Source organism: Mirounga leonina, unplaced genomic scaffold (genome assembly GCF_011800145.1).
Source record: "Mirounga leonina isolate KUSES-001 unplaced genomic scaffold, KU_Mleo_1.0 Mir_94, whole genome shotgun sequence".
NCBI lineage: Eukaryota > Metazoa > Chordata > Mammalia > Carnivora > Phocidae > Mirounga > Mirounga leonina.
In genome coordinates, this window is record NW_023270855.1 from 46211647 (window position 1) to 46237374 (window position 25728).

General features: G+C 56.5%; 1 protein-coding gene across 2 annotated transcripts; it reads right to left on the reverse strand.

The window, feature by feature from the left end:
* Positions 1–1231: 1231 nt before the first annotated feature.
* On the reverse strand, positions 1232–25188 carry KCNN1 (potassium calcium-activated channel subfamily N member 1). Of its 2 annotated transcripts, XM_034997131.1 has the most exons (10): positions 25055–25188; positions 20148–20642; positions 19311–19406; positions 16328–16746; positions 15906–15914; positions 13326–13467; positions 10080–10190; positions 9358–9485; positions 4318–4387; positions 1232–1822 (listed from the first exon to the last, which is right to left on the reverse strand). In XM_034997131.1, exons 2-10 carry the CDS (start codon positions 20559–20561, stop codon positions 1568–1570), a joined length of 1644 nt encoding a protein of 547 aa, XP_034853022.1. In that variant the 5' UTR covers positions 20562–20642; positions 25055–25188; the 3' UTR covers positions 1232–1567. The 2 variants fall into 2 exon arrangements, with proteins under 2 accessions (XP_034853022.1, XP_034853023.1); XM_034997132.1 differs by lacking the exon at positions 15906–15914.
* Positions 25189–25728: the final 540 nt, after the last annotated feature.

The following is a 25728-nucleotide window of genomic DNA, read 5'->3' on the forward strand; positions in this document are numbered from 1 at the left end:
CTTGCCTCTTGGCTTTTGCACGGACGGTTCCCCTGCTAGGAACGCCCTTCCCCACATGGGCTCTCCCATCTCCCCATCCCCACCCCCATGCGCAAATGTCACTTTCTCAGAGTCCCCTAATCACACCCTGGTCTTGTTTCTTTCTTTAAGGCTCTGGTCGCTGTGTTTGTGACTGCTATGTTTTTTGCGCCTCGTCCTCCATCAGACTAGGTGCTCCCCGAAGGTGGGCACTGTGCCCTGTCCTCCTCACCAGATCTTACAGATGGGAAAACTGAGGCTCTCATAGGGGGCAGCCTCTGCCCAGAAGCACCCAGCGGTGGCAGTCAGGACTCCCAACGCAGGTCTGGAGCCTACTGGCACCTCCCCACTCTTCTGGGTCTTGCGCCCAAGTTATCTCCTGAACCAGGTGGCTAATGGCTTTATCAGAGGCTGCCAGGGCCTGAGGCTCTCAACTGGGTCCCGACTAGCCTCCCCAGGAGGCAGGCTTCTATCTCTTTGCTATGCCCGGAGCCCAGTGGCTGCCAAGGGCCTGCCATCCCTGCCTCACCCCAGCACACTGAGCCCAAGGCCTGGAGGGACCTTTCTGATTCTACTGGTGTCCAGAACCTTCCCCTCCAGCCTGCCGTGAGGCCACTCTAACCCCGGAATCACACTATACCCTCCCCCAAGTCCAGGTTCTTCACTTTGGCCTATGGGCTGGAGTTTGAATCCTGCCTCCCCGCCAACCCCCACCCTGTTCTGGAGCCCAGGCAGGTGGCTTCACTTCTCTGACCCTCAGTTTCCCCATCCTACCCTAGTCAGGTTCTGGTGAAGAATTGTGGTAATTTACATTATGTCCCCTGTATAGGGCAAGTGTTCAACGTATGTCCAGCGAAGACTGAATGGTCCTCCTTACTCATGTCACCTTCCCCACTGGACCATGGTCCCCCTGGAGCTTGGCCCACACTGGATGCTCCAGCAAAGTCGGCTGCTAGAATGGGAAGCGAAGGAGGTCTCCCGGATCTGCTGCCTCCTGCAGGCCAGGGCTGTCAATGCCTGTTAGGAGAATGCTGACGTCCTCAGGTGTACCCAACTGAGCTCAGGCTTGGAGGGCTACCAGGCTAGAATAGTCATGGGACGGGCTCAGCTAGACCCCCACATTTGTTCTGAGCCCTGGGAGTCACCTCCCATGTTGTGATTATGAGCTCCCATAGTTACGCAAAACAGGCAGCAACTGGGTGGGTCCTGCTTTATTCAGAACTGGCAAGGACCCCTCTCCTGGTTGATCCATGCCCACCAGGGGCCTGGGGAGAGTCGGGGGGGCCAGGGGACCAAAGGAAGCTCCTGGCTCCCCGCCCGGCTCCAATCAGGGAGGAAGCGGGCGGTGGCCCACCCCTGCCCTCGCCTGCGGTCCGGCCCTGTCTTCTGCCCAGACAGTCTGGGTGGGGAGGGCCCTGGGCCACTCAGCCCAACTCAGCTTCGGCTCCTTGAACTCCAAGAGGCGCCACTGTACAGGGCTTCCTGGATGGCGTGGAGGTGGCGGCCACACGATGGCCAAGATTGAGGGGTCTGGTGGTGGGCAGGGTTGTCACCCGCAGTCTGAAGCGGCCACGGGTGGCCACTGGCATGGGGGGCTCCGGGCTGCCTGGTCCAGGGGTCCGGGGCCAGGCCGGGGAGGCAGGGGTGGTGGGGGCGGGCGTATGGCTTGGGCGATGAGGCCGGGCAGGGCCTGCAGGGAGGTGCCCAGTGCATCCAGGCGGCTTTCAAGGGCAGCCAGGCGGGCCTCAAGCTCCTCGTGCTGGGCGTGCAGCTCGGACATGAGGTCGTACAGGACATTCTGGGTCTGCCAGAGACAGAGTGGGAGAGAAAGGAGAGGCCAAATGAGAGAGAGGGACAGACACAGAGAGAGATGGGTGACCAGCCCCAGTTGGTGGGAGCCCACTAATAGGGACCCAAGTGGGAGACAGCTGTGAGGACACCCTAAGCCCACAGGTCTCTTGCCGCACCCCAGGGAATGGTAGGAGAAGAGGCAAGAGGAGAGAGAGATCTTGAATGCCAGGCTGGGGGCCAGCAGGCCTGGGGAAGGTTGGGGGAGGTCCTGGGGTGGATGTGGCCGGAGCCGCCCTGAGGGGATGAACTGGCCAGCAGGCACATGAAGCCAAAGGGTGGTCTTCTTGGGTGCTGCCTTCACCCAGGGGAACCACGGCCTACAGAGCTGCGGGGTGGGGGAGAGGGGCAGGTTCTGGGCTGACGCTGCTCCAGGCTGGGGAGGAGGCTCAGTTTGTGAACTGCCCTCCTGCACCCCACAGTAGACTGGGGAGGGGACAGGGTCAGCGGGGAGAGGGGGGGCAGTGACCACGCCAGGGATCTGACCCAATCACAGACTGGGGAGCCTAGCAGCCACAATTACTGTTGCAGTAGGCGATGGGGTACCCCCACCACCTCGACTGCTCCCCACCACCCAGCAAGCAGGAACTGGTTCTGCCACTGTCCCCCAGGGGCCCAGGAAGTTCGGAAGGCTGGCCACTCAGACAGACCTGGGTGCAGTGCCCAATCTTGCCACCAGGTGGCGGTAGAACATCGTTCCTCTATCTCTAACCTCAACTAGGTGTTGACCAGACCCCCAGGCAGACAGCGGCTCAGCACCCCGAGGCCTGAGATGGGAAGATGGATGCTGAGATGGAGAAAGAGTCCCCACCCCCTCGCTCCATGGGAGGGGGACAGGACGAGGCACCTACCACAGCATCTTGCTGCATTCCACCCCTGGCCTCTCCCCTCCAGCCTCCGTGCCTGAGCCTCAGTGGTGACCCCCACCATGTCTCGTTACTGGCCCACGCGCCCCAGCCCCAGGGCGAACACACACCTTGGGGCCCCTCTTACCCACAGTCCCCAGGGCCAGAGGGTAACATCTGGAGGCATCCAGCCTCTGATGATTTTTTTCTGGCCTGCGGTTTAAATTCTTCAAAACTTAGAATACACCTTGTACTTTTGTCAGAGATACACAAATTAAATCAGCAATCTTGGGTAGGAGCGCATTAAAGTTTAATGCTGGAAAACATTTTACCCTTGTTAAATTTTAGAAATTAGGAACCCATATAATCCCATCCAGTTAAAGCCTGACTTCAAAGCAGGCTTTGTTAAATGTACTCTGAGAGGGGCATACTACTACTATGATTGCAAGGTTTAAATAACTTTGAAAAATTCAAACTTCAATTATCTATGCTAATGGAAGGAAGAGCGATATGGATAATCCAAATTATAATAATTAGTACCTGAGTTTTTCAAAGGCATTTCATATGTATTTCTAGCTATAATCTCATAGGACATCAAATTAGCTTGGCAAGGGTTTCTATATCTCTTAGGATTATGTTCTTTCTACTACCAACTGAGTGATTTCTTCAGGGGTCTAAAATATTTTTTTTCCCCTCTATAATGTTTCTTTCCAAATTAAATTTATGTAGGTTAATATTATACTGCATTCTCTTGATAATGATGAAAAGAATGAGTTCAAAACGCTCTGGGTATAAGAAGGAGAATAGGACTTAACATCTTCCAAAGATAATATTAAATGAACCTCAGACTAATTAACTGATTAGGGGATGGAGCCAGTGAGCAGAGTTCATGCGTGAACTACTTGTGAAAGGTAGGCCGCTGCTCAGAAGGGAGCTCGGAATAGTGGGACGAATATTCTAAGAGCCTGCCTGACTGAAGTTGGGTCAACTGTCCCATCTTTAGTGGATGAATAAAAAGTGGGAAATGGGGTCAGGCTTGATAATAAAACCAACAGAGAGATTAGTTTGTAACATAAACTGGTCTTAGCTCTTGCAACCAACTTTAATTTCCTAAGAGATGTTTAATTGCTGCATAAATAAGCTTTCTGCTGATTCTATAATTTGAATTTATATCCATAGCAAAAGAATTTCGTTTTTCTCTTCAATTTTAGAGCCTGTATGTAGATACGCCTAAAACAAAAGGACACTTCACCAGTTTCACCCACTAATTAGATATTCTGATGAAAGCTATTTTATTAGATACTTTTTTTTTTTTTTTTTTAAATAAAAGAGCTGCCAAAGTTAAAAAGTGGTCAACATGCAGGGGTAGATTCCTAGCATCTCTCTTATATTCAGAACCTCCGGACTCTTGCAGACAGCGCCTGTCTCCCCCGGAGGCTGGTTCCTGCCTGCTTCGCATCCCTTGCCCGCGTTAGCTGTCTGTCCGATAGGCACCACCACTATTCCTCCCCTGGCAGGAGGTGGGCTCAGTTCTTCTCCTGCCGTGGGGGCCTGAGCAGCCTCTGCTGGCCTGAGCAGACACCCCGCCCAGCCCCACCCTGCTCACCTTGGCCAGGTCGGCGAGAGTGTTGGCCTGGTCATTCAGCTTCCCCTGCTCAATCTTCACACTCCGGAGCCTGGGGGACAGGTGGGTGGGTGGGGTTGTGGGTGGAGGCTTCAGGGGGAGTGGGGTCTTTCATGCACCCACCTCACCCGGGGTCGCCTTGCGAGACGTGCGGGGGGGGGATGGGGTGGGAGTTAGGGTCGGGCCCCATGCAGCCCGTTCCCTCCCATCACACATCGGGTGGCAAGGCCTGGGGGGTGGCTAAGCCACCTCCCACAGTGTCCCCCTTCTAGCCATGTCCACATGGCCTGATTCAGGATGTCCCGGGGAACTTGGACCCCCCCCACCCTGGCCCCCGGCCTAAGTGAAGACTGCACAAATCTGCAGGGTGAATACAAGCCCTGGCTACAACCTGAGGCCAGGGGTAGTGCTCCATGAAAGCTGCCCTGGGCCTGTGCCCTGCGCCGTGACCACCATGCACCCCTCACCCCCAGGAAGAGACTTACTTCTGAGCTCTGGCGGGACCCGGCAGAGCAGAGAGAAATCACAAGGCAATTTTAACCTCAGTGCAGCTGGGTGGCACGTGCCCAGCCCTGCCCGCCTCCCACCCGCACAACCCCAGGACCAGGCTGGGGGCCCTGGGTGGCTGCGGGGGCCATGCTAGCCCCTTGGGGATGCATCTCTTCTCTTCCCCTCCCTCCACAGTGCCCCCCAGCAATGCAGCTGATTTCAGCCTGTGGGCCTGCTGTATCCTAGTGTGTGCCAGGCACCTGGCCCCAAAGGTGGCATTTAGTCCAGAGAACTATGCCCATGCTGTTTCCCAAGGGGGGGTAACGAGGCGCGGAGAGGCAAAGCCGTGCCCACCGGCCCTCCAGCAGTACAGTACCTGTACCTGCCACTCAGCCTTCGCACCTTGGCCTCCCAACAGCTGTAGGGGGGTGGGGAGTTGGCCATGGAGTGTCCTTGACCCTCATCTCCATCCCTGGTGTAGTGAAACCAGCCCAGGGAAACAGTTCCAGGTAGGACTCCTCCTCACTGGTCCAAACTCAATCCCTGCGTGCCCACATGTGATAGATGCTCGGGGAGGCCCCTCAGGGCCCATCTATGCTGGGTACTAGGACCCCTGGTAGGACCCAGCCCTCCGTCTGGAGAAACGGTGGGTACAAACACCCCCAGCCCTGGAGGTCTGAGGCTGCCCTGACTGGAAGTTGAGGCCTGCCGAGCTCCGGGGTGCCTTTCCCAGGGAAGTCAGTCTTGACCTCTTTGCAACCTCCATGTTATGTGTTGAACAGTGTTCCCGCAAAAAGATATATTGAAGTCCAACCCCCCAGTACCTCAGAATGTGACCTTATTTGGAAACAGGGTCTTTCTAGAACTAACCAAGTTAAAATGAGGTCTTGGGGTAGGCCCTAATGCAATATGACTGGCATCCTTATAAAAAGGGGGAAATTTGGACACAGACATGCACAGAGGGAGGATGATGTGAAGACACAGGGGGAAGGCCATGTGAAGATGGGGGACTGGAGCAATATATCCGGAAGCCAAGGACCACCTGAGGCTCCCAGAAGCTAGGAAAGGCCTGGAACAGATCTTCCCCTAGTGCCTTCAGAGGGAAAACGGCCTTGCCAACTCTTTGGTTTTGGACTTCTGGCCTCTGGAACAGTGAGATCGTAATTGGGGCGCCTGGGTGGCTCAGTTGGTTAAGCATCTGCCTTCAGCTCAGGCTGTGATTCTGGGGTCCTAGGATGGAGCCCCTCATCAGGGTCTCTGCTCAGCAGGGAGTTTGCTTCTCCCTTTCCCTCTGCCCCTCCCCCTGCTTGCTCTCTCTCTCTGTCAAATAAATAAATAAATAAAATCTTGAAAAATAATAATTTAGGGGCACCTGGGTGGCTCAGTGGTTAAGCGCCTGCCTTCGGCTCAGGTCATGATCCCCGCTCCACGGGAAGCCTGCTTCTCCCTCTCCCACTCCCCCTGCTTGTGTTCCCTCTCTCACTGTCTCCATCTCTGTCAAATAAATAAGTAAAATCTTAAAAATAATAATAATTTTAAAAAATAAATTCTCTTGTTTTAAATAACCCAGGTTGTGGTACTTTGCTCCAGTATCCTTAGCAAATCCATACACTCTCCAAACACATGCTGTGCTCCTCAATCCATCCTGAGACCATTTCTTCCTTTTCACTGGCTGCTCATACAGTGCTCCCATCATGGAGACTCCCCAGCTCAAGAACATGCCTGGGCTCCCTCATGCCTGTGTATCAGACCTCCAGTCTCCCTGGCGCCATGCTCATTCCTACCTTTCCACTATTGCCCAGACTGTGACAATCCTTGGTATGCCTGCCCACCTTTTGGTTTCGTAACCAAATCCCATCCACACTTCAGGCCCTAGTTCAAACTTCTTTGATTTCCTCAGCTTTACAGGGCATCTTGTTTTTTTGTTTTGTTTTGTTGCTGGGAAGGGAGTAGGTTTAGAGGGGACCTAAAGATGAGTGAGGGGCACCCGGCTCGCTCAGTTGGGGGAGTGTGCGACCCTTAATCTTGGGGTCCTGAGTTCAAGTCCCATGTTGGGAGTAGATTACTTAAAAATAAAACCTTAAAATAAATAAATAGATGGATAGATAGATAAATCAATAAATAAGAGTGGGACAGTCCCGCCCCAGAACAAAGGGACACAAGTAACTCACAGAGCAGGTGCCTTCTTCCATAGACTTGGCTCTTCCCAAGTCCCATCCTCCCACTTTCCCCCAATAAACTTCTGGAACATTCCTTGGGGCAAAGTCCAGGGCAGGGCCGCGTCTGTGTCCCCCATGCCTGGCACACCAGCTGGCATAGGAAATGCTGGTGCAATAACAAGTGAATGTATGAAGGGCAGTAATGACAACATCGCTATTTCCCATGTGTAAAAAATACTGTATGGCAGGTATGCATGGTTGAGTCCCCAACTGTGTTCGATCCATATTTCATCCCTGGAGGAAAGGCACATTAATTACCAGTGTCTCCACTTTAGAGATAAGAAAATGAAGCTTGGAATAGCACAGTCACTTGCCCAGGCCCCACAGTTAGGTGGCAGACAGCAGACTGGGACCCAGTGGTTGGTGAACAACTGTAGGGGGGTCAACAAGGAGGGATCTCTGTCCTCAAGGGCCTTGGGGTCTTGTGAGGAGGTAGGACTAAGACCCGGACACAGTGAGGTTGAGTAGGTGTGGTACCAGCTCCTCTCCCCGCTTTTTAGATGGTGGGGGCAGACGCAGGAGCAGGGCTTGGGGGGCTACCGTGTGTTATCAGGGACTATGCCAGGCATTCCTGCCTATCATCCCATTTAGATCTCCCTGCAGTCTTGTGAAGTAGAGACTGTTATCATTCGAAACCAATCCAATTATAACAGTAAACACAATAAATATAAATGGACTAAACTCTCTAGCTAAAAGACAGACAGTTAAGAGCCCCCGGAAACTCTGGGGGCAATGGACCTGTTTTTTATCTTGCCTGTGGTAATTGTTTCAAGGGTATATACATGTTAACACTGATCAGACTGTCCGTTTTATTTTATTTTTTTTTTTTAAAAGACTTTATTTATTTGAGAGAGAGAGAGAGAGCACAATCAGGGGAAACCACAGGCAGAGGGAGAAAAGCAGGCTCCCCGCTGAGCAAGGAGCCTGATGAGGGACTCGATCCCAGGACTGACCCTGGGATCATGACCTGAGCCAAAGGCAGACACTTAACCAACTGAGCCAGCCAGGCACCCCATGTTCCATCCATCCTGTATGTGGCAACTAAGCACTTGAAATGTGGCTGGTCCGAATACAAATGGACTATAAATGTAAAATACACAATAGACTTTGAAGATTTAGTGTTGAAAGCTTTCTAAAATATCTCATTAATGATTTTTATATTGATCGTATTAAAATAATATTTATAATATATTGAATGAATATATTAAAATCTTTGTAACTTGTTTTCTTTTACCTTTTTTTAAATGTGGCTACTAGAAAATTTAAAATTATATAGTGGTTTACATGATATTTCTAGTGGACAGTGAGTGGCATATTAGAGCCTGGCCCAGCCCAAATCTGGCCAGCTGCCTGTTGGGGAAAATAAAGTTTTATTAGAGCATGGTCCACCCACTCCTCTTTACCGCATTCCTGCTACAACAGCAGAGTAGTTGCGACAGACTGTCTGGTCCAAAAAGCCTCAAATATTTACTCTCTGGCCCTTACAGGTAAAGTTTGCCAACTCCAGCTGTTCACTGGACTCACTGGAGGAACTTAAACTTAAGCCCAGGGTGCATCGCAGACTCTGCTGTAACTGGTGTTGGGTGCAGCCTGTAGGATTTTTAAAGCCCTGTGGGTGATTCCAGTGAGCAGTGAGGGATGAGAACTAACTTGATTAAAAAATTCTCAGGACAAAGGGGCAACAGAGAAAATCAAGTAATTTCTAATTACCCCACTTGATCACATGGATCAGGACACAAAGTAAATTCTGAGCTTCCTAGCAGCCAAAGCAAAAAAGGGAAATTGCTTAATATCTAAAAGGTAAGATAATTTTGGCTATTTTGGAGAATAAAATATGCTTCTTGCCATTTATGTTGGGTGGACTGCCAGACTTTTCTTTTTCTTTTTTTAGGACTTCATTTATTTGAGAGAGAGAGAGAGAGCACAAGTGGGGGAAGGGAAGAGGGACAAGCAGACTCCCTGCTGAGTGAGGAGCCCGACACAGGGCTTGATCCCGGACCCTGAGATCATGACCTGAGCCGAAGGCAAATGCTTAACTGACTGAGCCACCCAGGTGCCCCTGAGTTGCCTGACTTATCAAAGGTGATTGCCCTAGACAAGTTCTGGGCCCATCACCTGCCTCCTTCTGACCATCCCACCATCCCACCCAGCACAGAGGCTGCAAGCCCCAGACAACTGACCACCCAGAATGGGAGGGGCCATGACGAGGCCATGCTGAGCTGTCTGGCCTGGCCCATAGCCTCCTCCCGAGGACCACAGCTGCCTCTGCACCAGGTGGACACAGAAACGTGAGCGGGAAAGGTGCTGGACTTACTGATGGATGGCTTGGAGGAACTTACGCTGGTGTTTCCGAACCCGGGCGTGGTCTGGCTTCTTCACCAGCCTGGTGTGTTTGTAGATGAGCCACGTCTCCCTGAGAACGTTAGCAGCGGCATTTTTTACCTGGGCCCAGAAAAAGAACAGTTTCTCAAGGTAGGCACAAAACTGCAGAAGGTTCTGGAAACTTCCAGAAACTCTTAGAAACTCCTGGACATGCCCCTCTGGGGTCCTGGACGTGTAAGGTGAGGCCATGTTTACATGTCCACATCTGTGCTCTCTGGGTCTGTGTGTGTGTGTGCATTTCATTTATATCATTCAGCATGGGCCAGACCCTTCCTATACACCTTGCAAATGTTAAAATCAGTGAATTTGCACATGCTGGTATCTCTCTCACTTTATACAAGGGGAAACTGAGGCACAGAGAGGTTGACCAGCCAAGGTCAGACAGCTCATAGATTGTATCTGGCTGACTGGCCCTAAAATGCCTGCCTCTTGCTGTGTGGCTCAGGGTGGGCCGATGACTGGGCACATGGGTGGACACCCGGGGCCACTGCCCTGTCTCTGTGCGTGGCTCATGAACATTCGCATGGGCGGCAGAGCACGAGGCAGTGCAGTGACCTGTGGGCTTGTGGACATGCCCACTGTGTACAGAAGTAAGGTGGGGAGGGTCTGCCCTTGATGACTGGGAAAGGAAGTGGCTGTGATGCACGTCTTTACCCGCTTGGTGAGCTGTGTGTCCATCATGAAGTTGTGCACGTGCTTCTCTGCCTTGGTGAGCTCCAGTTTCCGGGCCACCACGGCCACCACGAGCGCTGTGCAGCCCGCCCCCTGCATGTGGAGGGTGGGGAACACATCAGTGTCCTGCCTCATGTAGGTCCCAGGCCACAGGCAGGACACCCTCCCTCCTCCGGGAAGCCTGCCCTGATTCCACCCTCACCTTTACCCTCCAAGCCCACAGAGCTGGCAGATCCCACCTGTTGAGGTCACTGACTCCCGGCCCTACCTGCTTACCATCAAATGTCTCATTTGACCCCCAAGAGCCCTGGGAGGTAGGACCATTCTTATCCCCGCTGGGCAGAGGGGGAAATTGAGGCTCAGAGACAAGAAAGGGAGAAGAAAAGGAAGGATCTGCAGGTAAATTCAGCACTGATGACCATGGAGGAGGGAGAATTTGGAAGCATTTCCATCAAGGCTTTGGGGTCTGGGTGCTGGGGACAGAGACCCAGAGGACATGTCTTTCTACACTCACGGTAGGGGTCAGCTGGCAGGAAGAAGGCAGCGTGAGGGAAGGGTCAGGCTGACTGCCTGGCGGGGGTGGCATTTGCAGGTAGGAAGAAGCAAGGTGGAGGTCCCAGGAGGTGAGGAAGTGGAGGGGAGGGTGCCTCTCCCATGGCAGGCTCCCTGCTTGATGCAACCACGTTCCCCAGGATGCCCTAAATGGCAGCCAGACCTCCTGGCTAGTGAAAGAGGTCAGAGAGGACTCACTTGTCTACTGGGGAGCAGCCTAGGGGTGACAGAAGGGCAGGAGTGAGGACCCAAGAGAGAGGAGAGGGCTGACAGGTGGAGGGGGGCAGCAAAAAGTGACATGGGGAGGGTCTGCCACCACGAAGCAGGGGCCAGGGAGCCTAGAACACCCAGGAGGTGTCATCAGCTCCAGAAGTGCCCAAGGCAGGTGGCAGGAGCAGGTGAGGCCAGGTGGTCCCCAACTGCACCAAAGTCTATTCCTGGTGCCTTACCTGCCAGGCTGCTACCTCTAAGAAGGAAGGAGGGAGAGGCTGGGCTCAGCCCCTGGGGCTTGGGGGGCGGGGGGCCGGGGTGGGGGGTGCTGGGCTGTAGTTCAGTTGTTCTTAGGGATGGAAGGAAACACTTATGGGGAGGGGTGGGCAAGGGCCAGGGACACCATCGGATGGTCCTGGGCAGGTCCGGATGGCCACATGCCCAACCTGGGCGGGATGGGCACAAGGTCACCCTCTGAGAAAACCCGGTCATGGGTTCCTGGGGTCCGATCTTGGAAAAAGCCCTGTCCACTGGGGCAAAGAAAAGTGCTGGAAGCCTCCACATGGAATACTATGCATGTGGGAAAAAAGGTCATCTGCCGGCTCTGCATAAGAGCATGGAAACCATGTCCGGCCAAAGATGCCGGGCTCAGAGGGGCCACACTGGGATGCCCTGAAGTGCAAGAACAGGCAAATGCATGGTTGCTGAGATACTGGGAGGGGCAGTGACCGGGAGGGGACACACTTGGGCAAGGGTGGAAGAGGAGAGAGCTAACAGAAGGGCTCGAGACCGGGGCACCTGGGTGGCGCAGTCAGTTAAGTGACTGACTCTTCATTTCGGCTCAGGTCATGATCTCGGGGTCCTGGGATCAAGCCCTGTGTTGGGCTCCGTGCTCAGTGCGGAGTCTGCTTGTCCCTCTCCCTCTGCTCCTCTCCCTGTTCGTGCTCTCTCTTTCTTCTCTCAAAGAAAGAAAGACAGGAGAGCTGGAGACCGACCCAAGTGTGACTGCTCGTGTGTGCGCCAGGTGCGAGGGCAGCTAGCAAGATTTGCGGGCCACACACAGATCTCATTTTCTGGAAGGAGCCAGGTCCCAGAGAATGGAACTCAGCTTTTCTTCCATTTTGGCTTGGGCTTTCTGGGTTTGACCTCACCTTGCCCGAATACTTTTCTTTGCTCATTTTGCAAAGTTCATCTGCTTGTTGTGGGGGTTGGACTGTGGCCGATCTTTCCCCTTTCCCCCTCTTGCAAAATAACGTAAACAAATCGGTGTGATGCCATTTCACAAGACAGGGGCCATGTCAGCTTGGCCAGGGGAAGGGAGCCCTGGCGGGGGGAGGAAGAGATCAAGGACCCCTGGCTTATGCCCAAATGGCTTAGAGGGGATGAGGGGTGAAGAGGGGACAGAGCCACGGGCCTCGGGGGATAGTGACAACTGAGCAGTCTACAAGCCACGAAACAGGATGGGTACAGCCACTGCGAGAAGCCCTCCCGTCTGCAGTAGGAAAGGACACTGTTGTGGGGATGGGGTCTTGTTTTCGCAAGAACAAATGCATCTCTCTGTGCAGAGATAAGGAAGGATACACTCCAAGGAGTGGCCTGGGGTGAACCCTGAGGGTGGGATCAGGTTGGCTTCTATGGCCTACTGGTGTTCATTGATTTTCACAACTGAACATGTTATTAACTGGGCATTGGGGAGAGGAGTAGGGGACCGTGCACCCAACAATTCATAATCCAAAACACGGAAAAGCATTTGTGAAGGAGATGGAAGTTTGGAGAAAGAAGCTTCCAGAAGGAAGGGATGAACAGGAAAACTGAGGATGGAATCAGGGAAAGAAGGTGCTCCATATCAAAGGCGGCCCACACTCACAGATGGCCTTGAGAAGTCTTTGGGGGAGATGGGGTGCTGCCAGGGTCTACTGAGTCACATGAGACAAACTTCACACCATCAGGGCTCAGTGGGGTGCTTGGGATACCCCAGTCGTCAGGCAAGGATGGGGAACTGGGCTGTGATGCACAACCCAGAGGGTGTTGACTGGCTGTCCACAGCATTCATGATTCTAGGTATTTTATATAAAGGAACAGACTGGAACCTTACAATGAGCAGAAGTGGGCACTGGTTACAGCGGGGGAAACTGAGGCATGGAAGCATCAAGCCCCTAGCCCTGGACCCAAGGGCTGTGAATTTAGCAGGTTGCAGAGAATAAAAGGCAAAGAAAACTCTGTGCTAAGAGTGGGCCACAGCATCTAACCCCGTGGGTACCACAGGAGCTCCATACCTAGGGCTGGAAGGAACCAAGAAGAGATGCCCCCAGGAAGCCCAAGGGTGCGATTCTGAGTCATGGCAGAGGTAAGGGTGGGGGGGCGGTGAAGGGGCAGGATGACACAAGGAGGAACTCTGATGCATTATAGCTCGCAATGGGGTGAGCTCCCCACCAGCAGGGGGTATGCAAGGGCCCTTGCCCTTACCATGATGCCAGTGAGCAGGCACACGCCCTTCCCGCAGTAGGTGTGAGGCACCATGTCACCATAGCCGATGGAGAGGAAGGTGATGGAGATGAGCCACATGGCCCCCAAAAAGTTGCTGGTCACTTCCTGCTTGTCGTGGTACCTGAGGGGAGCCAGGGAAGGCCCAGTCGGTCCACACGGGTCTCTCTGAGTTCATCATCCCCCTGGGGCAGGAAGCACCAGGACACCAGGGCCCCAGGTCCACCTGGCCATGCGGGGACCTGGACTGCAAGAAGCTGATCCCTCTGAGGGCTCAAAGTAATAAAGGCACTACTGTGGGCCAGGGAGAGCGGCCTGGTTAGCATCTTCCCAAGAGTACCATGGGGCAGATGGCACCCACGCCCTCCTCCCAGCATCCCTTCCAATCTTCTCCCTTCACCCCCACCCTGAGCTACTGCCCAGGATGTGTGCCCTCCCCGGCCCTTGTTATGGGGCAGAGCTGGCCAAGTGAGGGTATGTCCACACGTGTACACACGATCCCCCTCCCAAAGACAGACACACAGACAGACGCAGACACAGGTGGCCACGGGCACCAGAAGCGGCAGGGAGTAGAGGTAAGGATTCAGGTCAGACACCGGGAAGAACTTCCCCAGCCAGCAAGGCCCCATGGGGGGAAGAGGACCACTGGGGGACCCAGGAGGCTGGAGGACTGCAGTATTGCAGGACTTGGGAGAAAAAGGGAAGTCATTATGTTTGGGGCAGCACCCATTACCCCAATGCGGGCCTGGGGTTTGCTTGGGAGTGAGGAGGGAGGGGGCAGCTTGACACTGTGGGGAGGCCTGGGGCTAACCTTTTGGTATGGGGGGCCCCAAGGGACAGGGTTTTGTCCCTGATCATAGCCAACCCTGTGAACCTGGTCACGTGGGCTACAAACAAGTTCTACCAATGGTCAGCCCAGGCTGGGGGTCTGCGGAGTCAGCTCAAGGGTTCTGCTCTAGCCCAGCCCCCAGCCTGCAAAACCCCTCCAGCTCAGGGAGCCCTTTCCAGGTGACGGACTCCTTCCCAGGCCTCAGGCCCTGACAGCGGGGGGGGGGGGGGGGACTTCAAGGTTAGAGGTCAATTGAGGTGGCACAGAGGTGGTGGGCAGGACAGGGGAAGCTGGTGGGGAGGGCTGGAGAGGGGGAGATGACAGAGGCCCCGAAGGCGGATGGAGCCCTTCCCAGCAGGTCTGGTGTTTGGGAGTCCCTGCCCACCCCTGGGTGCCGGATGCCACTCCAGGGCCCTCTGCCTGGGCTGCAGTCTGCTTGCTGGGTGAGGGGGACCTGGGACTGAATCCTATCTTTCACTGAGGCGCCTGAGCCCCAGGTTACCCTGGTCTCCACCTCTCGGTCAACCAGCATCCCACACCCAGGGGACAAGAGAAGAGGGAGGCCCCCCAGCAGTGGGTGGGGGAGCCCCAGGCCTGGCTGGAGCTGTGGTGGGGGCCGCAGGACCACCCAGAACTACCTAGGACCAGGGAGTGGGGGGCATGCGGGAGGCAGGGTGGGGGTGGGCCAGAGCCGCAGGGGCGGAGCGAGGCAGGCGAGGGGGCTTGCAAGCAGCATCATAGGGCTCAGAATTTAGGATTGGCTGCCCCCCCGGTCCTGCCCCGTTCCCTGCCCCAACCCGGGGACCCCTGCAGTGACCCAGACTGCACCTCAAGGATGCCTGATGAGGGGTGCCCTCTCTCACTTCCCAGACCACAATCCTGACCCCCCCAACAGGGTGGGGGATTGGCTGTGGGTACCGGCATGGGGGTACATCAGGGGTCCAAGGAGACCCTGTTGGGTCCCGAGATGGTAGGCCTCGATGACAGCAAGAGCTGGGGCCTCTCCGCCATGAGCCCCACATCAGGCTGAGGCAGGAGCCATGGAGAGAGGCATAAAGGGGTGAAGACTGGGGTCCTGGGGGGCAGGTCCAGCCCAGAGACCCCCCAGGAAGCCCAGTCCCAGCACCACGTGCCACAGACCCCTCCAGGGCCTTCCCCAGCAAGGCATGAGGTAGAAGAGGCTCCTTCCCAGGCAAGGCACTCCCACGCCCTGAGAGGCCCAGTGGGGACCCTCCTTTTCCTGAAGCACCCTGCGGGTCTCCAGAGCCGCCCAGGAATCAGGCCTCAGGAATGTCCCTTTGCCCCAGAGTCTCCGTTTCCTCATCTGTAAACTGGTTTGATGGCCCACACCTTTCCAGGGCTGTTCAGAACAAACCCCGGGCAGGGAGAGGTACTAAAGGCTGGGCCAGTTTTTATTTACCCCAGACCCAGTCAACTCTTGGGAGGGGATGTCCCAGTCCCCCAAGGTCAGCTGTCCAAACAAAACCCTCCCAAACCTTGGACACAAGGCCCTCCAGGGTGCCCAGTGCACACGGCCCGAGAGCAGCCTGCCTCCCGCTGTCCTCCGCCCGACCCCAAACTTGCCTGCCCCGGCCCTGCTGGGACTCGGGGTTGGTCACGACCACCCCGCCTCACCTCCCTGTGCCCTCCCCTTGCGGCAGCTAATCTTAAATTCCTGGCGGGCAGGACGGCAGCAGCTCTGTGCACACAGCTCGGCCAAGGGTAGGACTCACATGTTTTCCCTACAGTCCGGTGGGGCGGGCAGAGGGGAGAAGGAGAGCAGGTTAAACTGTGGGGGAAAACAGGCAGACGGGGGCCATCCTGCTCCTGCTGCCCCCACTTTCCCCGGGCCAGAGGTCAGAGGTCGGCTGCTGGCAGCCGAGGAGCAGAGAAAGGAGCACAAGACCCCCCTCCCTGGGGGAGAGGGCCGGTGTCCCAGAGGGGTGTGGGTGGGGGTGGGGGTGGGGGTGGGGCACGCCAGGCTGGAGTCCCGGGGATGAGGGGGCTGCGCTCGAGGGATGGTCACTGAGGCCAGGAAGTGGGGGTAGGGGGTGGATATCCCATGGGTGGGGGGGTGGGGGGGTGATGGCCGGGGGAGCCCTGGGGCTCTGGAGCCACGGGTGGGCGCGGCGGGCGCCAGGGGCGGGGGGCGTACCTCTCACAGACTCGCACGGTCCAGGCGGCGATGATCCAGGAGGAGATGCTGAAGACGAGCAGCACGGTGCCCGGGCAGATGGTCATGAGCGTCTTCATGACGAAGCGTGTGTTGAAGGTGATCTTGTTGAGGGCGCCGATGCTGCGGCTGGAAGCGTCTGTGAATATCTTGCTGTGCAGTAGCATCACGCGGCCCAGCAGGTAGAGGCGCAGGAACATGGGCACGGACAGCAGCACGTCCACGTCGGCCTCGGCCGCCGACGGCGCGTACGTGAAGGCCAGCCGCGCGGTCCACGTGAAGCGGTAGTGGCCGGGCACCGGGTGGATGGCGCACACGGCGAGCTCCAGAGAGATGAGGAAGACGCGCTCGCACGTCATGGCGATGCGCCAGTCGTCTGCCCCGTTGTCCACCATGAACAGCTGCGGAGGGCGGGCGGTGGTGGGGCTCGCACTCGAGCGCGCGCCCCCGCGATGAGACCCCAGCCCGAGGCCGCCCCCCCGCCCCGCCCCGCGTGGCTTTTGCAAGAAACATGGCCTTGGATGCGAAACTCCCTAGCTCGCGGGGTTAGCCACAATTCCAGTTAAATGGGGGACGGGCGCTCCCGAAAAAGGAAAACAGAGTCACCAATGACCCAGCCAGCTCACTCCTAGGTATATAACGCAAGAGAGATGAAAACAGGCATTGGAACAAAGCCCTGTAGGCGAACAATTGTGGCAAGTGGGAACAACCCAGGTGTCCTTCTATGGATGAATGGAAAACCAAAACGGGGTCCTTCCATACAATGGAACATTATTCAGCCCTCTGGGGGGCGCCTGGATGGCTCAGTTGGTTAAGTGTACGACTCTTGATTTCGGTTCAGGTCATGACCTCGGGTGGTGAGATCGAGCCCTGCACCAGGCTCTGTCCTGGATGTGAGGTCTGCTTGAGAATCTTTCTCTTCCTCTCCCCCCACTCTCTCTCTCAAATAAATAAAATCTTTTTTAAAAGGGGGGGGAGGGGTGCCTGGGTGGCTCAGATGGTTAAGCGTCTGCCTTCAGCTCCAGAGCATGATCCCAGAGTCCTGGGATCCAGCCCCACATCAGGATCCCTGTTCAGCAGGAGTCTGCTTCTCCCTTTGACCCTCTCCCCTCTTGTGCTTTCTCTCAAATGAATGAATGAAATCTTAAAAAAAAAAAAGGGGGCGGGGATGAGCTCTGATACTTGCTACAACGTGGAAGAACCTCATAAACATGCTGAATCGAAGAAGGCAGTCACAAAAGGTCACCACCCAGAGCCAAGGGGGCAACGCGGCCACCCCAGTGGGCTCGGAAGCTGGAGCACTGAGCCCAAGAGGATTATTCTTGAGCAAATCTGATGGAATTTGCCTTGCTAACTCTTTGACATGCTCAGCACCTGGCACCTTTTCTTCTTTCGGATTTCTCTTTAGGAATGGGAATGTCTCGCCTATTCCTGTCCCAGCCCTGTATTTTGGGAGACAATGACTTGTCTGGCTCTCGGCTGGAGAGGAAGTGAGCCTTAGTCTTACCCGTAACTGATACTTAACGGAGTCTTGCGACCTGGAGCTGGTGCTGGGATGGAGTAAGACTCTGTGGGCTGTTGGGATGCAGTAAATGCCCTTTGCTTGGGAGGAGGACAGGAACTTGGGGGATGGGCCGGTGGGTGGAGTGTTCTAGACTGTCCCTCAAAATTCGTAAGTGGAAGCCCTAACTCCCATTGTGACTGTATTTGGAGAGAGAGCCTTTAAAGAATTAAAGTTAAATGGGGTCATCAAGGAGGGGCCCTGATCCTACAGGACTGGTGTCCTCTTAAGAGGGCCACAGATGGGCACACACAGAGAGAGTGGAGAGGACACAGGGAGAAGGCGGCTGCCTACAAGCCTAGGAGAGGGGCCTCAGCAGAAAGCAACCCTGCCAGCACCTGACCTTGGACTTCTAGCCCCAGAACTGTGAGAATATGTTTCTGTTGTTTAAGCCCCTTGGCTGTGGGGCTTTGTTATGGCAGCCCAAGCACACTCACACAGTGCTTCATTTTTTGTTTTTGTTTTAAAGATTTTATTTATTTATTTATTTATTTGAGAGAGAGCGCGCACGGATGTGCACACCCATGAGCAGGGGGTGGGGCAGAGGGGGATGGAGGGGGAAAGAATCTCAAGCAGACTCGGTGTTGAGCTGAGCATGGAGTCCAACTTGGGCTTGATCTCACAACCCTGAGATCATGACCTGAGCCAAAACCAAGAGTCCCCAGCTGCTGTACCTTAAGAACTGCTTCCTTCCAGCTCACGTTTCACTGTCCCCTCCCCTGCCCCCAGCCACGTCCAGGGCCCTTCCTTCGTGCCAGACCCTGGGTGTCCCCAGGGATGTCTACGGGTGGTGCAACCCAGGCAGGATTTTCCTACACCCATCTCCCGCCAGACCATGTCTCCTTGAGGTCAGAGGCCAGAGGCCAGAGGCCAGACTTTGGAGCCAGACCTGATAGCCTTTGGCATCCCCAGGCCCTGGTACCAGCTGCAGGTGACCTCTGCCTGCTGTGGGCACAGGTGTCCAACATGCCCAGGCTGCCTGAGCTGGGCTCTCTGGGGCCCACCGAGGTTTCAATTAACTCCCGAAGTAGGAGAACAAACTCTCTGACATGTAATAAACCTTTCAAATGCAGGGTCTGATCAAATAGGAACAGAAGCCTGGTGTTATAAACACTGGTTTCCAAGGCTGCCAAACCTCAGAAGACCCCAGCTCATCTCCAGCTCCCTCACTGTTCTTCTTCTTTTTTTTTTTCCAAATAATCAATGAAAAGTAAAACATAGGCATTCCAAAGAAATTTGGAGTGATCTAAAGGGTGTGTCTTCACAGAGGTCTTTTTTCCTTTTTTCTAGAAAGACGCTATTGGTCCTTTTATGTTTTAGGGGGCTAGGGTCCCAGGTGGCTGGCGTGGAGGGGGGTCTCTGGGGCATGGGGAGGGGAGCTGCCCAGGCCAGCTGGGCACTGACCTGGATCTCCCGGGCGTGGTAGAGGACGACCAGGCCCAGCAGGATGACCGTAGAGAGGCTGATGAGGCATTTGAGTGCAAATGAGTACAGGGACTCCTGGGCAGAGAGAGAGAGCAGAGGGCTGGAGGACAAGGATGTTGGGGGATGGGCAGCCCTCCTGACCCCCCACCTGGGCTGTCCACTCAGGAAGCCATGCTCCTGTCCTTACTCCTTAGGCCTGGAGTGATGGCAAGGCTGGCCTATACTTCGCAGCGTATAAGGCCTGGCCTCCTAAAGGCCTACCATGTGGCAATTTATGAGGCCTGGCCTCATGTAGGCACAGGAATTCACAGTTTATATGGCCTCATCCACCTTCACTGTTTCATAGTTTACAGGATGATATGCCCTGATCTCTCTCTGTCCTCACACATCCTCGGGTGGCATGAGGGGACACATAGCCAGGCTCATAACCCAGCCCAACCACTCTCAGAAGGAGAGGCTCTTTCCAGGCTCTGTCGCCCAGGCCTTCTTTGGTGCTCTCCTGTCCCAGGCCCGGCCTGGGGGACAGCCCCCCCTCCCCCACCTTAAGCCAGGGTGTGACCTCTTGGTGCAAGGGCAGAAGGAGTGGGCTGGAGCCTAACTCCCCCATGTGCAGCCTGCCTGCTACCCCCAGGAGGTGGGTGCAGTGGGAAGCCCAGTTTCCCATCCCCGGCCTCTAGGGCCCCCCACCCCCAGCATCCTCCACCTGCTTCTCCTGCGGCCAATGTGGTCCCTAATCCCATGCGCAAGGGGTGGTGGGGGAGCCAGGTGGGCCTAGAGGGGCCCCCCTGGGGTGCTGTGGGGAAGGGCCGTGCCTACCTTGGTGTAGACCCCCCAGGACAGCTCCGTCTCGGTCACCATCACAACGATGCCGAACATGCCGAAGATGAGGGCGTAGTCGCTGAGGCGTTTCCGCTTCTCAAAGAGTGCCCGCCGGTGGCCCAGGCGGTGGCCGACGTTCGGGGTCTTCCCTGAGTCCCTCCTCCTGCCTGCCTCATCCTCTTCATCGTCTTCCTCATCTTCCTGGTCCTGGTGCTGCCCCCGGGGACTGCCAGGTGAGGGCTGGGCTGGCTCGCCCTTGGCCACCACCACCTGGAGGCTCGGGCCATGTGGGGGCTGGGGGGCGTGGCCGGCCTCGGGCTCTGAAGGGTCTCTGCCCAGGGCACCCGGCCCACTGCCCAGCGGCCGCCCCCCGCAGCCATTATGGCTGTGGACGTGGCTGTGGCTGTTCATGGCTATGTGGGTGCCGGGCTTGGGCTCGCTGTAGGCCGCCCGGGGCCCAGCATGGCTCAGAGACTGGGCTCCTGCACTGACCTGAGGGCATAAGGGACACAGTCATGGCAGGGCCTGGCCAACTGACCAGAGGGCCATGAACCATTGCCACCACCCCAGAACACTGTGAGCCTCAGAAAGCCATGAACTCAGAGTGGCTGACACGCAGCTTGGCCATCCCGAGTCAGCCTACATTCCTCCCCTGCTTGAAAAGCCTCCCAAGGCTCCTGAGTGCCGTTGCATAAAAACCAAAGTCCTCACTGGGGCCATGAGGTCCTCTGTGGTCTGGCTCCTACCCACCTCAGCCTTCTCCCTCTCCCCAGAGTCATTCCCTTCCAGCCACATAAGCATCCCCATCACCAGATCTGGACAAGCCTGGTCCTGCCTGGGGCCTTTGCACCTGCTGTGCCCTCTGCTTAGAACACCCTCTTACCGAAACTTTGCCCACTGATGTTCTGTCTCCGGGCACCTAGAACAATGCCCAGCACACAGCTGACGCTCAGTAAATACTTCTGAATGTCTGGAGATGGAATTTGCCAGCAGGTTTGCCGGGGAGGGCCAAAGGCTGTGTAAGTGTGTGGTCAGGAGGTGGTTCCAATCCAGGCTTGACTCCTCCTGACCTTCAGGCTCTTGGACAAGTTAATCTCACCCTACTGAGCCTCCAGTTCCTGCCCTAGAGCTGTCCAAAAGCCTGAACACACATCAGTGTGGGAATATTAGGACCATGGCTGTGGCTATGAGACCACTTAGAGACCCCCGGTCCCTCCTGCCTGGGTGGAAGGAGGTCTGTGATCTCCAAAGAGATTCCATGACCAGTGTGGCAACCTAGTATTCAGCTCTAAGATCCCAGAATTGATTCTATAGGGTCTTAGGAGATGTGCTCAGCCCAGCCCTGTGACCTTAGGCCAGCCTCAGTTTCCCCACCAGGCTACCAAGGAGCAGACTGATCACCCCGATATCCTTGAATTCTGCCCTTGGATAGGGCAGTGTCCTCTGGCATCATGTTTGAGAGCCAGGACGCTGATGACAGTAACACATATATGATGAGGCTGCCTGGAGTCTCGCCTCTGGGGTCACAACTTGCTAGACCCTCCCCTGCACTCCCACCCCACCATCTCCCCCTCCCACAAGCTGATGTTTAGTGAACATCTACTACGTGCCAGGCTCTGGCCTTCCCACAAATTTTCTCCTCCATCCTCACAATGCCCCCAAGAAGGGGGTCCAGTTTTATAGCTAGGGAAACTGAGGCACTGTGCTATAAAGGGGCCATCTCCTTATAGGGCAGATTCTAGACTGGGCCGCCTTGTGAGATTCCCCCAACAAGTGCTGTCGCCTTTGAAAAGGCCAGGCTGGCATGCGCTGTGGGCCCCTACGTACCAGGCCCAGGAGAGAGAGCTATGTGTACACACAGGATGCTTCCCCAGCCTAGAAACCACAATCTATGGGGGACAGATACGGAAAATGTCACACCAGGACGGGCCAAGACGAGCCATGCTACCAGGCAGGGCACGGGCCACCTTGGCCAGGGATCCACCGCATGCACCGCGGGACCTCCTGAGCCCCTTGTCTGGCCTCTCCCCAGACAGCATCTGTCCCACCCACGACATTTCCCAGATGCTGGTTCCAGCACAGAGTAGGAGCACAAGAAACATTCCTTCCACGGCAGTGACCTCATGAGCATCAGAATGTGCCCCTTGCCTCGCCACTCCCAGCCATTACATCAACCAAGCCGTGGCCACCTGCGGCCTGAGGCTTCTGCTGATGACGCCTGGTGCGCACAGGTCGAACGCCTCGTGGTTTACACAGGCTGGTCTCCTGCAGGCCCAGTACTTCAGTTTATAAGGCTGACCTTGGCCCTGATCTCTCACTCCACCTTCACGAACACTCAGGTGCCACTCTCCTCCTGGGCTAGGGCCCCTGCTTGCCACGCAGAGGGCCATCAGCTGCTAGGTGGGGCTGAGAGCTTGTCACCGGGACACACGCAGCAACCCCAGACCCTGTTCTCATCCAGGAGATGAGGAAACCCCAGGCACCACTCCTACCATCTCTCCTGAGAGTGCAGAAGGTCCTCACTCGGGGCTCAGGGGCACAGGCAGGAGAGGCAAGTGGCCTGGCAGACAGAGCCTGGAGAGCGTGGGGGTGCTGCAAACGACCTTCCGAAACGCACTGATGAAGATGCAATTTGGGGATGTGACTCAGCCGCCCGACGCACAGGCCAAATTCAGCCGTGTGTCCGCCATGCTCCTCCTTGCCTGGCGGCCTGGTCCTAAGGTGCCCTGGGCAGGGAGGGGTTGGGGGGATGGGTACAGGTGGCCTCTGGGAGGGAGGGAGGCGGGGGCTTCCCGGGGCTCATGATGTTAATGTATACCTAGCGCTTATTGTGGGCTTTATTGAGCTCTTTATCAGAATTATCACACTTAATCCCCATTGCCACTCAGTGAGGCAGGTGGCAATCCTGCTCCCATTTCACAGATGGGACACAGGCTCAGAGAGGTTTAGCACCTTGCCCAAGGTCAAAAAGCCAGGAAGGGCAAGAACTAAGTTGGTGCCATCTGGGGGGCAGTGGGTGGCAGGATCTGCCAACTTCCCTCTTGACAAGCCACCATCTGGAAAGGGAGCCAGCCGGCCCTGCCCTTGAAGGACCACAGAGCTCGAGACACAGGCATGGTGGGTGCCTGACCCTTTCCGTGATCTCAGAGGACACAGAAGGACAGAGTGGCCTGCCTGAGATTCCATAAAAGGGGGCAGCTTCTGCGGTCTAGGTGGGACCAGAGGGCCCAGGGGACAAGAGACCCCACACCTTCCCAGGTCTGCCTTCCCCTCCCCCACTGCAACTGGGCCTCAAGCTGGGGTCCCTGGGCCCCTCAGAAATTCCCAAAGAACCAGGAGCCTCTCTGAAACTCTGGCCAAGGTTTAGATGTCTACGGAAGGGTGTGTTTTTCTGGGTGAAGGCCGTGGGTTTGCCAATGAGTTCTAAAAGGTTCGAAACACGCTGTTGAGCTGCATCTGGTTTTCAGGGTCCCTGGAATCGCCAAAACCACCTAACATGTCTGGGGCATGAGACCTCTGTTCACTGAAGGCTGGGATGGGAGGATGAGCTGAGCCCCCGCTTTCACACCATCCCAAGAGACGCTGTGGGAATCTTGTGAGCCACACAGGGCAGGGGGCCCCCAGGTGGACTCCTGAGGAGTCGGAGGAGGTAGGCAGGTGGCAGGGAACAGGGCAGCTGGCTCCTCCAAGGCTTCCCACCCAACAGAAATATAAACTGGCCAGACCCCAAAGGTCCTCGAGTGAGCCCTTTCACAAATGACGAGTTGGTGCAGTGGCGGCCTGGGAGGGACCCTGGGCGTCCTAGCCGGGATGAAGTCACTGCCCTCTCCTCAGCTGCCTCTTCAGTAAAGGGAAGACTCTGTGCCCCCCGCAGCAGGTCAGCGGCCAGGATGGAAGTGAGATCTCACGCAGAAAATGCTCTTCGCGCGGTCGCGGTACGCTTCTGGCGGCGCTGTTGCCCAGTGCCGCACTCCGTCCTTCAGAGCTGGGCAAGAAGGTGCCCCCTGCCTGTCAGTCTCCAAGGCAGAGCCCCTTTGGGGTGAAATGCCCACCCCACCACTTCTAGGAACCATGGCCAGAGCATCACATGGCGGAATCTTCCAGGATGTGTGGGTAAGCTGTGGGGCGTGTGTCCCTGTGGGGGGTGGGTAAGGACCCCAAGACACCCCACCCACCAGCACTCTTCTGGCCCTAGCTCTGCAGGGTGAACAGGATCCACTTGCTCTCCCAGCCTTGAGCTGCCCGGAAGTGGGTACAGTAAGGCACGGACTGCCCAAATCCCTTGGGCGCACCCCCGCCCCCATCACCACCAGTCAAGAACCTGCCAGCAGTCAGCAGGGTGCAATTAGCCTGCCCGGCTCTCCCCATGGCTGCCTCCAACAGCACCCTCCGCTCTGACCCATCTCCATCAGCATCTCCCATTTGGCCCCCAGCCTACAGCACTCACATCTGCAGCCCTGCCCTCCAGGACAGCCAAGGCAGTGCCCTGTCTGGGGTACCCCAACCTCTGTCCAGGGACAGCTGGGAGACCCGGCTCCCTGGCCCTGCAGGGGCGACCCTGACGGCAGAATCTAGGCAGCCGTGGTGAGGGTCTCCTCCCTCCTATTCCCAAGTCAGTCCCAGGTCACTGCCTTCACCCCAAGAGCTCTCCCCACCGTATCTATGGAGTTTGGAGACTCACTGCTCTACCCCCGCCAAAGTGAACCCAGTACCTTCCCCCTCCGGAATGGGGGGTCTGTGAATCTCCACTCACTCAGGCAGTGCACATATATACATTCCCTCCTCTCTGTGTCCCTTGGGTGCCAGACCCTACGGAGACCTCTGTCCTGGCCCCTGTCCTGAACCGCGTCCCCCTTCGGGACGTGCCTCCCTCCTTGGGCGCTCCCGTCCGTCCCACCCCGTACCTGCAGGGCTCGGCTCCCACGGGCAGAAGAGGCTGGAGGGGAGAAGGTCCCGCGCGGCCGCAGACCCTCGCGTGGGGGCCGGGGCCGCAGACGGGGCGGGCAGCAGACGGCGGACGCGCGGCCCGGAGGCGGCCGGGCCGGGGGCGGCGGCGGGTGCATCCCCCGCCGCCCTGTCCACGGGCCCGGCCGGGGGCGAGCGCCCGCCCGGGCCGGGAGAGGAGGGGGCGGCGCGACGCGGGCGAAGCCGCCGATTGGTCGAGCCCGGGTTGGCACCGCCCCCGGCGACCCCGCAAGCCCCGCCTACATTTAAAGATCCCACATTCCCGGGAGCCCCCTTAAGCCCCCAGCGCTCAGCTGGTCCTCAAACTCGCTCTCTGGCTGGACGCAATGGAGGGGACCTGACTTAGCGAAGCGACAACTCCCGCCCCCGACAGCTCTCGGTAACTCCTAGCCACCCCCTTTCCAAAATCGAGTCCCCAAACTCCAACCATCCCTCAACCCCTCAAATACACGCATTTGCTGAGGGGTAACTTTGCAAAGCGACTGGACACCTCCCTCCTGAAATGACCTCCTCAGAAGTCCTGCTTGCAGTCTATTGCTGAGTTCAGGGTGCCTAGGACCCTAGAAGTGGGGGCTTCTAGGAGTTGAGGGGGTGCCTGCTAGGGCCATGGGTT